Here is a 14,332-nt window from a genome sequence, read left to right on the forward strand (position 1 = left end):
TTTCGTCATCATCATTGTCGTCACTAATTGAATGAATTGGTGTGAAGGATTTCAGGTTCAGAGGTAAAGAACAAAGTTTGTTGGGGTAATCTATATGCAAAAATTATGTACATGCACCTGGAAAAGAAAACATGTATATATGTACATTCAAGAAGTGAAGGGGGGGTATCTTCCAAATATCAGGCAATCTAGAGCTCGTCGCTGCCGACCCAGATGCTGGAGGCCTTCCAGTTAACGTACTCGGGGCCGATCTTCTTGATATCGGCGATACCAGTGTTGGCAGCGTCGTTGAGAAGTTCGTACCTGAGCAGCTCGGCGGCCCTAGCGACACCCTCAGCTCCGTAGATGTTGGCGAACATGAAAGGCCTGCCAACACCGACGGCCTTTACGCCGAGAGAAAGGAGCTTCAGGATATCAGTGCCGTAGCGGACACCACCATCAGCATAGACCTCGATCTTGTTGAAGATTGAAGGGTCCTTCTTGTAGATCTCAAGCGCAACTTGGAGGGAAGAGGGCGAGGTGTCGACTTGACGACCGCCGTGGTTGGAGAGGAAGATAGCCTTGACGCCGTTCTTGATGGCCTCCTCAGCGTCCTCGACAGTCTGGATACCCTTGGGGATGATGGGAAGAGAAGTGAGGTTGCTGAGTTTGTGGTAAAGGTCCCAGGTGAGAAGGCTGAGGGATGTATCTGCGGATCCGACACTGTAGCGTGCAGCACGGTGCCTGATACCATCACCAGGGGAGTCGACGGTAAGGACAATAGCCTTGGCCCCCACCTTCTCAATATTCTTGAACAGCTTCACGGTAGCTGACATGTCTTCGGTCAAGTAAACCTGTTGGAAGAGAACTTGCTCAGAGCCGTTGGGGCGAGCAGCGTAGATTTCTTCCATGGTCTTTGATGAGAAGAGCGAGGCCATGTAGAGGATGTTGGCCTTAGCGGCACCCTGGACAAGACCGACCTCACCTTCATCATTGGCATATCCACCACGAGCACATGGGGAGATGAAGAAGGGGGCCGAGAAGTTGTAACCAAGGATGGTTGTTGGAATGGAGGCTGCAACGTTGGTGATGTCGCGTAGAACACGTGGGCGAAGTCGGAAGCGAGCAAAGACTTCAAGGTTGTTGCGGTAAGACCACTCGCCAGCAGCACCGTTGCGGTAGTATGTGTAGGACGAGACGTTCATGAAGTTACGACCGACCCATTGGAAATCAGGCAGTCCGACGAGGGACTTGAGAGGAGGGACGGTTTTATTAGCGACGAAGGCAGCAAGTTGCTGGTCAATGCCAGTATCAGGTTCGTCCAAGAAGGGCGCGGCAGCAAGAGCGCAAGTAGCAAAGGTAATGAATGAAAAACGCATCGTGGGCGATGAAGTCAGTGAGTGTGAGAGAGTTGGTGATTAACTGTGAGGTAGTGGCTAAGTGGAAGCAGGCTCAAGACATTTATATTTCATCACATAGGCCTCCAAGTCGGTAAGATTATTGCAGGGGCGACTGAGAAAAAAGGCTCGACTGGGCTGCATGTACCGGATAACAGGCTGCATCCCATATCTTGGTCCGATCCCTGTCTCTTCATCATGTGTGTGCCATAAATTGGTGCAAGTGGTATAGTCTGCCAAGATAGCGTTTTGAAACCAATATGTGCGTCATCCTAGAAGGGCCGTCAAGGTGTTTGTCCATGTTAGCGGTCCTGACCAAAGTCTGAAGGTGGACAAGGTTATCTCCCATGGGAGCTGCCAAGATGTTCCAGAGGCAGCTGCATCCACGCTCGTGTTTAGCATGAATTAGCTGCCCCAGAGGGCTGCAACGGCATCGGTCCGAAGACGCTTATGACAGGTCTGTCAGTCCAGGCACGCGGGAGATCCACCCCAAAAGTTGGTCACCAGCGGAACGGCGCCACGATGCGGGGATGATTGGTCCGCTTGGGTAAAAACATTGCGCAAATGTCGAGATTGCTGGGCCGGGGTGTGGACGGAGCGCGACGAAAGCGTCACTTGCTCCGGCCTCAATCCCATCTAATCTTCCTTCCTGCTTGACTCCACAACCAAGCGATAAACGGCCGTTATGCGCCGTGCGCTACAAAATCGGTTCGATGGGTTTTGCGGGATGCGCGTACGTATGAACAAGCAAAGTATGCCGGTGAGTATTAGGGTGCTATGCAGGCAGTGCAGAGCACAAGACGCCAACTACTTGCGCACAGTCGCAAGTTCAAGCGGTTCGTTTCATGCAAATGGGCAAGATGTAGCGCAGCGGCGACTATTTGGTTGGACGGGCGGTATCTGCTGTTTCAGAAACTGAGCCGCATTTACCTGGTGTGAATCAGATAATGTGGTCACTGCAAACAGCAGCTGTGTCCGAGGTAAAGCCTAGTCGGCTTTGAGCGCTATCATCGCGTGGGTTCCTAGCTCGGAGGCGGAGGTTCGTCATCCACCTGTCAGCAAAAAAAAAGTCGCAGCTGGTCCGGCCGAGCGTTTGGGCTGAAGGGTTTTACACATTATGAAGGACAGCTTGGTAGGTTACGAGTAACGAGTCGAAGCGAGCGGGAGATGTTACAATTCTTGGCACCCCGCATATGTCAGCACTCTTTTCCAACCAAAGCACGCCCATGCGGCCGCCTGGCCAGCTGCTTCTCCTTCAGCATCTTACACAGATATCGCGAGTACACTGTTGAAAAACATAAACACCTCCGAGCGACGTCAACATGCATGGCGCAGGGAACTCTGCAGTGGTACGGAGGATTTGTCAAAACCAGCCTAGAAACATCGGGAGTCTGCCTTCCGCTTCTCCACATCATCCGCCGAGATATGTCCTCATCGAACATGTAACTCTGCGTACTACATGTTCACCTCTCCACCGTTCCTGGACTATCCGGAACCGCCGTGTGGCAACACTTCTCGTATCCGACCTGCCTTTACCGGATGACCCTGGTCGGATTGGGACAAATACTTACTTTTGTGGCGTTAACGCATAGTACAATAACAGAATGTGGCCGCCAGGTGCGGCTAAGTACCCTGTATTTTTTTCCGACGTCAATTTGGCCGAACAATGTACCTCAAGTCAGTTGCACTCAAGTCGTCCCACGCGCTTGTCAAATGATCCGCATCTTCCGGCCTGTCTTTTTTCCTCGCCAGTCTTACTATGGGAGACGTTGAGGAGACTGAGAAAAGCATTGTAACAGTAAAATGAGGGACGTTCACAAACACGGGTTTTCTGCAAGAATGCGGGGAGGCACGCCTAATCAGACGCAGGGGCATTTATTAGATCATATGTTCGCCAACACCGCCGTGTTCGCATCGCCATAACACCACGCATAATGGCAAGCATCCTCCGCGTGGCTGCATGCCATGCATCTCCAGTTTTTCTGAATGCGCGTCGGACAACAGACAAGGCCATAGCCCTCGTTAAGCAGGCGGCCTCGAACAAGGCCAACTTGGTCGTTTTCCCCGAAACCTACATATCTGCTTTCCCAATCTGGAGCTCATTGAGACCACCGACCGATAATCACTGGCTATTCCAGCGTATGGTGCAAGAGTCAGTCTATGCGGATGGTGATGAATTGGAAGCGATTCGCGAGGCTGCACGATCAAGCGGTGTATTGGTCAGCATCGGCTTCAGCGAAAAGTCCCGCCATAGCAACGGCTGCCTCTACAACTCGAACCTGATCATCGGGACTGAGGGCGAGGTGCTTGTACACCACCGAAAGCTTGTTCCGACTTTCTTTGAGAAATTGACCTGGAGCCCTGGAGATGGTCATGGGTTACGCGTTGCTAGCACGCAGTCTGGGCGAATTGGCACCCTCATATGTGGCGAGAATACAAACGCACTTGCAAGGTATTCTATGATTGCACAAGCTGAACAAGTGCACATCTCTACCTGGCCCGCAATTTGGCCGACGCGAACATTGCAAAAAATCCCACCGAGCGCCGAAAGTGGCGTCCATCAGGCCAGCACACGTGGAGCTAACTACGATAATTTGGCGGCTAACAGGACACGCGCAGCAGCGCATTGCTTCGAAGCCAAGTGCTTCGGCGTTGCATGTTCCGGACACCTGGGAGAAGATGCTATTGAGACAATTGTCGATGGCGCGAGTCAGCCCGATGTGGTAACCGAGACTTTGCATGCTATGCCACGAGCTGCCACGTTCTTCCTGGACCCTACCGGCGCTCCACTTCCTAGTTTCATCTACAAAGACTCGCAAAAACAAAATGCGGATGTGCTCCAGTCTGAAGAAGATATACTGTACGCCGATATGCGACTGGAAGACTGCATCGAAGGAAAACAGTACCATGATGTTGTTGGAGGCTATCAACGACTCGACGTTTTCGATCTCAAAGTTGACCGATCTAGAAAAGACCCGGTCAAGTTTCTTTAAAGCCGCGGACAATTAACATGCCCGACGTATACTCCTCGTATTGTTACCACGTCACCTCGGTTATTGTCTTAGAATCCGATTGGCATTATTATGTTCTGTGTGGAAGATTGCACCTCTCTTCCATGTTTACACACTTCAACGCAAGTTCACCGCTTCACGTAATGCCTATCCGTTTCCAGTGCCACCGAACCTAATCTGTCAAGTCATACTATATGGCGAATTTAATCAACATATTGATGAAAAATCTGCCATTTTTTTAACTAATCTATTTTCATAACTTTATCATACCACATACATGCGCAAAATTAAACTGGACATTTGTAGGACACTGGGGTTTCCACTCAAGTGCCCACATCAGAAGACAAATATCGGAAGGACATGATTAGATTGTCGGGCATGAACCAAGTGCCCTGCCAACAACGTGCAAACGTGCAGAATAATGTTAGGCTCTTATTCTGTCTGCCTGTTTATACAAGGATATACAGTTCAGTGTCCCCATTTAGACGGCACTTGAACCTGCAAACAGGACGTTTCAATTACATTCACCTTCTTGACACCCCTATTTAGTAAGCAGCTAAGCGAAATCCGCCAGGAACAGGACATGCATATCCAAGTCTATTGAAAAAAAGGATCCCTCGACAGCGAGACTGCTCGCTTCAACAATTCAACAAGTTATCTCGCCCCCAACTTCGCTTGTAGGAAGGTGCAATTCCAACCCCTATCTCTCAATATCTACAACCGACGTTGGATGTAGGCGCAAATAAGCATCTTAATGCATGAACCGCACGACGATCATAATAGAAGTGCGCCCAAGGGCAATCTATGTAGTAGGCCCTTGGCCATTCTACTGCTTCGGTGGCAGCCTTCTATTGAGGCACTAACCGATTACAGCAGGTACCGGTGTTCTGGTAGAGACGTGCAGGTTTGATCCTGGCTCACCTTGAAAGGGTAATCCCTTCCAGACATTTATCGGACATTTACAAGGGCGAAAGGCACGTGAGAATTGCACTGTATTTCAGTGAAGTTTTGTGGTTCTTACCCTAGGACATCAGCGACTATGCCGAGCCAGTAACACCACGATATACTCAACCTGAATTTTGTTTTTTTCCGCCATCTCTAACATACCTAATTCTACGTCGTTCTCAAGGGGCACCAATCACATCACTTACACCGTGCAGCTGTCATCGAACCAGGAACACCCACCATAAACCCTTCGTCCAATCAATACGCACAAACACTTAGTAAAGTTAGCCATCCGACACCTCTAGCGCAACATCACCCGCCAGAACAAGGACCATCGCACCACACATATGCATATTCCAGAACCCGCCCTAGAAACTCGAAACCCTCAGACAAAGTACCGCCAAGCCGGCAACACCCACATCGCCAAACAACGAAGAACCATGTAACAAACCCGCCCCAACAACCATGCTCATATCCCTCTCTCTCTCTCTTTCTCCAAAACAAGCGCAAAAAGCCCTCACCCAGTCTTTTTTACCCTCCCTGCCCCCCGGGCCTCCGTTTCGTTTTGTCGCCCATAGAGTAACACACAGGGCACATCATGTGTCGCAACTCCCCAAAATGCCCATTTGATTCAGACTCCGCGTTTCACATATATACTATAACGCACCTACTTACGCATGGTCTTTGCGTTCTTTTGACATGCAAAATTCGCTGCTAGTATTCTAAAACAAAGGCACGTGCGCGACTGTTGGACCGGCTTGGCGAAAAGTTATGTAGATAGGGTACGCGTATACGGAATTTTATGCTTTAGTGTGTAGATTGAAGTAGTATATGTAGGGTTGGGCGAGGGGGAGGGGGTGGGTGGGTATAGCAGATGGGCACGGGTTGGTCAGTTTGGTAGTGCAAAGTGTTATGTCTATAAATATTACTATTGTTATTTCCTGTCCCGCGTTTGTTTCTCTTTTTCTATAAAGCCCATCTAGTATATAGTGCAGTGTATGTATAGTACAGTATGCTATGTCGCCCGCGACATTCAATTATTGTTGTTAGGAGGAAGGCGATCAGTCCAACCATGCCATCAGCCCAGAGTTAAATTCCCGCACCCGTCGGTTCATCTCCTGGATATCATCCGTCTTCAATGGGCGCCGCCACTCGGCTGTCTCGAGTAACGCGCACGTAATATCTCGGGACCAGGTTGGTACAACGGAGGACAGATTCTGGGAGCGCCATTCTTTGAAGGATACGCCGGCATCATGGTATGGCTCTTCTCTTTTCCAGCGCTCGGCCGGGGGCAGAGATGAGATATGTGCGTTCCATGCTTCTTGTGTGTCGTGGAAGTCTGTGGCGCGCCGGAAGGTGAGGTAGATGGCTACGAGGCTGAGCCATTGGTCGAGGAGAAGTTGGTAGGGTGAGTTGCGGTTGCCAAAGGGGCTTCTGTATAGGGTTGTGTCCAGGGATCTAATATCGGCGATTAGGGTAACCGTATCTTCGAGAACCTGAGTATGTTGGTTTTGCAGGTTGAGGGCGTGAGCGAGTTGGGAGGCGAGGCGCCTACGGTAGGCGGAGCGCTGTATGACTTGAGGTAGGTCTTTTAAGGACAGCTTGACAATTAGGGATGTCGGCTCTGCAGACTCTCGGTTTTCAGCTGCCGACGACGGCCTAGACGAGTTCTGCACTGAGCTTGCCTCGTCGTATCTGGTTTCTGGTGCTGGTGTGGCTGAGGATGTGAGGCGACTTCGTTTCTCTTGGGCGTTTGTTACCGCGATAACGTCGTTGTCACACTCCTGAGTTGTGCCTATGCTGCCATGAGACGCGGATGCACCTGTCATTTCACTCAAGTTATCATTTGTAGCACGTTCAGGAGCTGTCTCAGTGTGCTCCTGCTCTCCAGCGTTGGCGGTGGTTACTGGAGTTCTACTCGACCGCACCCAGTGAGATTGTCCGTCTGAATAGTCTCTCCTCTTCAACTCAATGGTTCGTGTTGTAGATTCAGGCAACTGCTTTAATCGAAAGTTTGTGAGAGCAGTTCCCCCTTGCTCAAATCTTGGGCGTTTGTTGCGGAAAGTGCGTCCGCCTGTTTGTTCTTCTTGATCAGAGTTCGGACTTGAGACTTGGTCCAAAGGCGGTGTCGGTATGCGTGGATCGTCTGAACCTACCGCCTCTCTCGCCTGGTTGTCCTGATCCGCATGCGCGACACTGTTTCTCATCGTGAAAGCACTCTCCACAGCTGTAGACTGTAGCCTAGCAAGACATGAAGATGACCCCCCTGTATACGTGTCTGGAATCATCCGAGCTACCGGTACGTCGTGATGATTTGCGTCTCGTGAACGTTTACCGCCTCTCGAAACTGAAGATGTGATGAATGTGTTATTTGGGCCTGGTGGCGCTGCGTTTGGCTGTCCAAGTTCGGGGCTGGGAGAAGCTGCGTGTGGCAACTCCGCCTGCATAGAGATATCTTGGGCAGAACGGCTTCTCATCTTGGAAAATGCACATTGCAGTACCAGACAGTAGGTGTAAGTCTGTATTCTAGAATAACTTGTCAGTTTCGTACCCTAACTTTTATACAAAACTGTGCAACTTACTTTACGCGATCGCTCTCGTTGCTGTAGATGAGGTGACGTGGGTAGCTTTGATACTTTTCGCCTTGATTGTCAGTTTCGGTCACAAAGCCTAAATCCCCGTCATTCCAGATGTCTGGACCGTACTTGGCGATGAGGTCTTCGACTTCTTGTTCCCTAAAATTATTCTGGATTTTGATCTTCTCAAGAAGGTCTGTAAATGATTTGTATCGTCTTGATATCACTTCTGCCACGTTTTTGGACGCGTTGTAGAATTCCCCTGGTTTTCCGGCAAAGCTTTGTACACCGTGATGTGAATCTGAGTTCGATAATTTACGAAACCCAAGAAGGTGTGTGTATTTGTATATTGTGGCAGCTCTTACGGTAGATTTAAGGAGTTTCGATTTGATCTCTGCCTGTGTAAGGGGCGCCATCATTGCTTCGACAAGCTAAAGAAACTCGAGGTTGAAGAGAATCTAGTTCTAGGGACTTTTTTGGAAGAAAGAGCGATACAACGAAACAGAGAGCAGATGTTTGATATAGATCTCAATTATAGCAGACGGAGGTTTGCTTTAAGGAAAATTTGCAAGAATCAACAAACAGAAATATTCCATTCACTGGACCTAGTCAGGACCCATAGGAAGTTCCCTTGACAATCTCACCAGTTTCGAACTTGGACAAACATGGCACTGCAGCCTGTGCAGTATACGAGTTTCAATAAACATGAGTGAATTGTATTGGATGGATTCACCCTTACTCCAACGATGAAACGTTCATCAAGCCACCGCAAGAGTTCAGGCCAGCACCAAGAAGAGGTCCTCCCTAATCCTGGGCCACTGAGCTGTGCTTTCGAACGGTAGGTGTCACATACATCCAGTCTGCAGCCAAGATGACCATGCCCCAGCTCTAGGGGGCACAGACGATTAGAGTACTTGTTTACTGTACATTCGGTAGGGGCCAAATGGAACAACACGGTTGTTGAGCGCCACAGGTGGTCAGTTCTGAGGGCTGTGACATGCTTACAGTGGTTGAATGGAGGTATATGACTCGACCCAAGTCAACACAGCTGTTCCTTCGTCACATAGAGCTCCCTATATACGCTTCAAGGCCTACTATTCTATTGTAAATGAAATAGAGATGTATTTCTAACGTTAGTTAATGTACATCTTCCGCAACCACTTCTCCCCAAAAGTTAGGTGAATGTACAGACTAGACACCCTAATCAAAGCAGGATTCTATTGCGCAGCAGAGATCGGCAAATGGCTACTAGATTTTGCGCTGTTAGGCTAGGCAACAGTCTCATACATCCTAGCTTCCCTAGAATTGATAGGCACATCGGTGTGAGGATATGAGGAGGTGCATATGCAGGGGTGCGGCGTAGGTGACAAGACTCCCCCCCTTTCACTACATGAACCAATCGCCTCTTCTTCCGCGCAATGCGCACATGCAATAAGCCACAACAGTTTGCCTGATGTGGTGGGCGGCCACCCGTCGTTTATACCTAGGAGGATTGAATTAGTGTCTGATACGTGACGTCGTTGCTAATATCCGTTAGAATTGGTGCGGTGTATGGAAGGAATCTGTTGAATGATGAGATTGCACTCAAGATCTGATTCTGGAGAGATTGACACGACGAGGATAGGGTGAGTGGAAACTAGTATTGTTTTGACCGTAAATGCTTATTAGGGGGCTTGGATGAGATTCTAAAATCTAGAATCGATTGTCTGTTAGAGCGAGTGAGAAAAGAGTCATTTTGCATTTTGAATTTACCTAGAGTCACGTGTAGAGTGATCGCAGTGTTCTCTAGGGTATCATAGCGATGTGTGCAATATCAGTTGCGCACTCATTCTACATCTAATGATGGTGTGTTTGCTATATATGATGTAACATTTCGACTAACCAAATCTTTATTCATATCAATACGTGTGGACAAACATGCCTTCGCTATATATCTACACATATCGCACACATATCAAGGGGGGTTGCGGTAGTGTGATGAGCCTAGCTAATTCGACTAGTGGAATGTTCTAATCCAACGAACTAGTTGCCTTTTCGCATGAGCTGATCTCCTTTGCTTAGACGCGTTTTATTTCTTTACACTTGGCCAAAAAATGGTTTGGTCACGAAGAAGACAACTGAGCCTTAGTCAATGAAGCTGCATAATGCAAGCTGGATGATGGGGCAACAAATCTCGACTGAGACTTCAGATTAACCTAATCCCGACTTGAACTTGATGTTGACTGAAGATCAACGTACATTCGCTAGAAACACATATACTTTTGCTTACTGCTCCCCAGCCATTTCCAGATGATTTGTTTGTATAAACGGCTTGTTGATATAGGTTGATGGTGTTCAGAATCGGGCTACATGACTCTTGACCAGACACGAAGACATGCGCAAGCTGTGTCAAGCATGGCATACATACTATTTCGAACGCATATACCCACCAAAGCCGAACAGCCCAATTAGCGTAATCGATGCATGGCGCTGTTGATGGTGTGGCCATTAGTGTAGCAAAATCGGACCGGCCTGGCGGATTGATGTCAACGATGTGTCGCGCGGACCAATCAGAGATGCCAAGAAAACAGTAGGTCATCCAGTTCGAACTTCACGACCGCCACCACCTGCATCGATAACGACCGCTTGCCGGCCCCCCGAGCATCAATTGCGTGAGACAACACACCATTCGCACCCACGATGCTCGCAAGACAAGTTCCTGCCCAGAAGGCGCTCAGTGCGGCCGCACACCGAGCTCTGCCCGCGGCTTCAGCAGCCACTCGCCTTTCGACCGCGGCCCCCGGCAACCGTACACAGAAGAGGACACTCGCAACAGTCCAGGATACACCGCCCAAGAGGACATATGGCGGCTTGAAGGACCAGGACAGGATCTTCCAGAACCTGTACGGACACCATGGCGCGGATTTGAAGAGCGCCATGAAGTATGGCGACTGGTACAAGACCAAGGAGATCATTCTCAAGGGTCACGACTGGGTACGGAGATGCATGTCTCGGAAATACACGGTTTGGGCTAACGGATACAGATCATCTCTGAGATCAAGGCTTCTGGCCTGCGTGGACGAGGTGGTGCTGGTTTCCCCTCTGGTCTGAAATGGGTATGCAGCTCCACCTGCACTGGCAGACGTAGCATCACTGACATACACAGTCTTTCATGAACTTCAAAGACTGGGACAAGGACGACAAGCCTCGCTATCTGGTCGTCAATGCTGATGAGGGTGAGCCTGGAACCTGCAAGGACCGCGAGATTATGCGCAAGGATCCCCACAAGCTTATCGAGGGCTGCCTCGTCGCTGGACGTGCCATGAACGCTACCGCCGCTTACATCTACATCCGAGGTGAATTCTACCACGAGGCCACCGTGCTTCAACGCGCTATCCAGGAGGCATACCAAGCCGGTCTCATTGGCAAGAATGCTTGCGGTTCCGGCTACGACTTCGATGTGTATATCCATCGAGGAATGGGTGCCTATGTCTGTGGTGAGGAGACTTCTCTCATCGAGTCACTAGAGGGCAAGCCCGGAAAGCCTCGCCTCAAGCCCCCGTTCCCCGCCGCCGTTGGTCTTTTTGGATGCCCTTCTACTGTTGCCAACGTCGAAACCATTGCTGTTGCACCCACCATCTGCCGCAGAGGAGGCAGCTGGTTTGCCAGCTTCGGTCGTGAGCGCAACCAGGGCACTAAGCTCTTTGCCATCTCTGGCCACGTGAACCACCCTTGCACCGTCGAAGAGGAGATGTCTATCCCCCTTCGAGAGCTCATTGAGAAGCACTGCGGAGGTGTCCGTGGTGGCTGGGAGAACCTCAAGGCTGTCATTCCCGGTGGTTCTTCTACTCCCATCCTGCCCAAGCACATCTGCGACGACCAACTTATGGACTTTGATGCCCTCAAGGACTCGCAGTCTGGATTCGGTACTGCTGCCGTTATCGTCATGGACAAGTCGACCGACGTCGTCCGTGCCATTACCCGTCTTGCAAAGTTCTACCACCACGAGTCCTGCGGCCAGTGTACACCTTGCCGAGAAGGCTCAAAGTGGACGCACCAGATCATGGACCGCTTCTACAAGGGCCAGGCTCGCGAGCGTGAGATTGACATGCTCCAAGAGTTGACCAAGCAGGTTGAGGGACACACCATTTGTGCGTTGGGTGAGGCGTTTGCTTGGCCCCTACAGGGTCTCATCAGGCATTTCCGACCTGAGCTTGAGGCCAGGATAAAGGACTACGGACTGAAGCACGGCGGTGAGGCGTTGGCGGGGGGCTGGGCACACGATGCTGCCAAGAAGGGTCAGCTTATCGCGCCCGGACAGTAGACGCGGGCGCATGTGTATTGAGCATGTTTCTTGAAGTTCGTGAATTTTTTTTCTTTTCGGCATGCTGTTTACTTTGAAAGAGCTGAGCTGTAAATATATGGTTTCTCGGTGCAAATTAACAAAGCAAATTTGAAACCGAATCGGCAAAAATGGCATTCTCATGGAACCAGATGTGAAGATGGGCGAGCCAACGCCGCAAAACGCCGTGCAAAGACTAATACGTAGCACACTGCAAACAAAACCGCATTTCCCATGCCTTGCCCGTTAAGTACCCATACAGATTTGAATAAACTCTTCCCTGCTTATAGCATTGTCATTATCCATGTCAAACTCCTCAATCATAGCCACCAACTCATCATGGGAAAGGGCCTCGCCCAACTCTCTAGCCACCCGCGTGAGATCCTGCAGCGTAATGGTACCCTTGCCGCCCTCATCAAACAATTCAAACGCCCTCAGAATCTCGTCTCGGGGGTCGCGACTCAGTATCCTCTGGGCCATGAGCGTCTGAAACGCCTGAAAACTAAGTAATTGGCGACCGGAACCCGCATATTGTTGCTGTTGCTGTCGCGATGGCTGCTTCGAGTTTTGACCTGATGATGATGATGATGGGACAGGCGAGCCATGTTGCTGTAGTATGGCTAATATTTCTTGCTTGGGGAGGTCGAAGCCGAGGGCTTTCATGGCGACTTTGAGCTCGTGGTAGTCGATGTAGCCGTCCTTGTCGAGGTCGAAGAGGTTGAAGGCTTCGCCGATTTCTTCTCGTTGCTCCTCGGTTAGCTCGGCGAGCGAGGCCGCGCCGGAGGCTTCCATGCGCTGGGCGGATTCGCGGGCGGCGCGCTCGCGTTCGAGACGGTCGGATTCGAGGCGTTGGGCGTTTTTGGGGTTCGGGGCGTAGGCCGGTGTGCTGCTGAAGCCGGGTTGCGCGGCGGGTTGAGAGGGTGCTGCTGTGCGCCCCAGGCCGTAGCGGGGGCCGGGACCGAGGGGGTTGGAGGATGTAGCCATGGATGGTGGTGTTTAGAGGGGGGTTGCGGTGTGCGCGGTGGGTTGGTGGGGGGGGAGCGCAAGTTTGGAGTGTTTACGGATTGTTCTAGTGAGCGGGTGGTGTTCGGGTTGCGCCGACCGCGGTCAAGTTTGAACACAAGGCTGAGACCAGACAGGGTAGATGGGGTTGAAGAGATCAGACTGTCTGAATTGGTAACAAATCAAGTTGCGATAATGTAGCTTTGTAACTGTTTCTTTGTTTGCAGCCGACGTGGGGATATGCGGTTGCTCCAGACGCGCGACGCGTTTAGGCGTATGAGAGGGCAGGCCTGGGTGCAGCCTAGCGTGATTTTGCTTCTGGCGCAGGTGGGGAACCTTGGGCTGATGGCGCTGATAGGGCTGAGATGGATGTTGGTATTGTCTGTTGGCACGGGACAGTTGTCATGAGAAAAGAAAGCATGGAAAGAGAAGTAGGTGGTATATCAGCCTGGGCAGTGCGACTTGGTTTTCAAAGTTGTGCGACCATATCATGTGTTCAGCGACGCTCCAATTGAGACTGCGCACACATCACGCCAGCCAGGTTACCATCAGGACAGACAGGCTGTCACTGCACAGGCATGCTGTCCCATACGTCTGGCCATGTTAGCGTATCTTCTGTACGGTCGACTGGACCCTCACAGATAATCAGGCTTGATTGATTTGCTGTAAAGTGTTTCGCCATCAGTGTGCAGGGGCGGATTTGGTAGCAAGGCATCCTTAGGCAACAAGGCAGCCGCAGGTAGCTACAGGCATCCAAAAGGCACCTCTGCCCCAAACCGCCGCCTGCAAGACATTTTGTCTCATTCGCCAATCGCTGGCTGTCTTTGCCATGTCTACGACTTTTAGACCCGGGCGGAAACAAGCCCAGACGGGAAAAACACATAGAAAAAGTATGCACGTGATGTCCGCCTGGGGCTTAGCGTCACGTCGACGTGCCTTGCTCCTAAAGTGCAACATCACTTCTGCTTGTCCCACCAAACTCGTCGCGCCCGTCGCATTTCTCTTCCATGACGGCTTATTTCACTACTTAATCTGCTCCGCGTCTGAGCTTCTTCTCATTAATCTTTTGCCTTTACTTCTCTCCCCCCTCCCGCAGACGCC

The 14,332-nt window shown here is 50.7% G+C and overlaps 7 protein-coding genes across 7 annotated transcripts; 4 read left to right on the forward strand and 3 right to left on the reverse strand.

The window, feature by feature from the left end:
- Positions 1-188: 188 nt before the first annotated feature.
- On the reverse strand, positions 189-1,358 carry COCVIDRAFT_22912 (hypothetical protein; the record flags this gene model as incomplete). Its single annotated transcript, XM_014705434.1, has 1 exon — positions 189-1,358. The coding sequence occupies one exon, from the start codon at positions 1,356-1,358 to the stop codon at positions 189-191; it is 1,170 nt and encodes a 389-aa protein (XP_014560920.1).
- Positions 1,359-2,698: 1,340 nt separating this feature from the next.
- Positions 2,699-2,968, forward strand: COCVIDRAFT_87885 (hypothetical protein; the record flags this gene model as incomplete). The annotated part of the gene is made up of 1 exon (XM_014705477.1): positions 2,699-2,968. One exon carries the CDS (start codon positions 2,699-2,701, stop codon positions 2,966-2,968), a length of 270 nt encoding a protein of 89 aa, XP_014560963.1.
- A 342-nt stretch (positions 2,969-3,310) lies between these two features.
- Positions 3,311-4,369, forward strand: COCVIDRAFT_12340 (hypothetical protein; the record flags this gene model as incomplete). The annotated part of the gene is made up of 1 exon (XM_014705405.1): positions 3,311-4,369. One exon carries the CDS (start codon positions 3,311-3,313, stop codon positions 4,367-4,369), a length of 1,059 nt encoding a protein of 352 aa, XP_014560891.1.
- A 109-nt stretch (positions 4,370-4,478) lies between these two features.
- COCVIDRAFT_87856 (hypothetical protein) lies at positions 4,479-4,646 on the forward strand (the record flags this gene model as incomplete). The annotated part of the gene is made up of 1 exon (XM_014705478.1): positions 4,479-4,646. A coding segment is annotated over one exon (168 nt), but the record flags the coding sequence as incomplete, so codon positions are not given.
- Positions 4,647-6,393: 1,747 nt separating this feature from the next.
- COCVIDRAFT_87891 (hypothetical protein) lies at positions 6,394-8,324 on the reverse strand (the record flags this gene model as incomplete). The annotated part of the gene is made up of 2 exons (XM_014705479.1): positions 6,394-7,858; positions 7,915-8,324. The coding sequence occupies 2 exons, from the start codon at positions 8,322-8,324 to the stop codon at positions 6,394-6,396; spliced, it is 1,875 nt and encodes a 624-aa protein (XP_014560965.1).
- Positions 8,325-10,587: 2,263 nt separating this feature from the next.
- COCVIDRAFT_22915 (hypothetical protein) lies at positions 10,588-12,211 on the forward strand (the record flags this gene model as incomplete). Its single annotated transcript, XM_014705435.1, has 3 exons — positions 10,588-10,881; positions 10,932-11,003; positions 11,054-12,211. 3 exons carry the CDS (start codon positions 10,588-10,590, stop codon positions 12,209-12,211), a joined length of 1,524 nt encoding a protein of 507 aa, XP_014560921.1.
- A 264-nt stretch (positions 12,212-12,475) lies between these two features.
- Positions 12,476-13,213, reverse strand: COCVIDRAFT_12343 (hypothetical protein; the record flags this gene model as incomplete). The annotated part of the gene is made up of 1 exon (XM_014705406.1): positions 12,476-13,213. One exon carries the CDS (start codon positions 13,211-13,213, stop codon positions 12,476-12,478), a length of 738 nt encoding a protein of 245 aa, XP_014560892.1.
- Between the last annotated feature and the right edge of the window lie 1,119 nt (positions 13,214-14,332).

This window comes from Bipolaris victoriae (genome assembly GCF_000527765.1).
Source record: "Bipolaris victoriae FI3 unplaced genomic scaffold scaffold_8, whole genome shotgun sequence".
In the NCBI taxonomy this organism is placed as follows: Eukaryota; Fungi; Ascomycota; class Dothideomycetes; order Pleosporales; family Pleosporaceae; genus Bipolaris; species Bipolaris victoriae.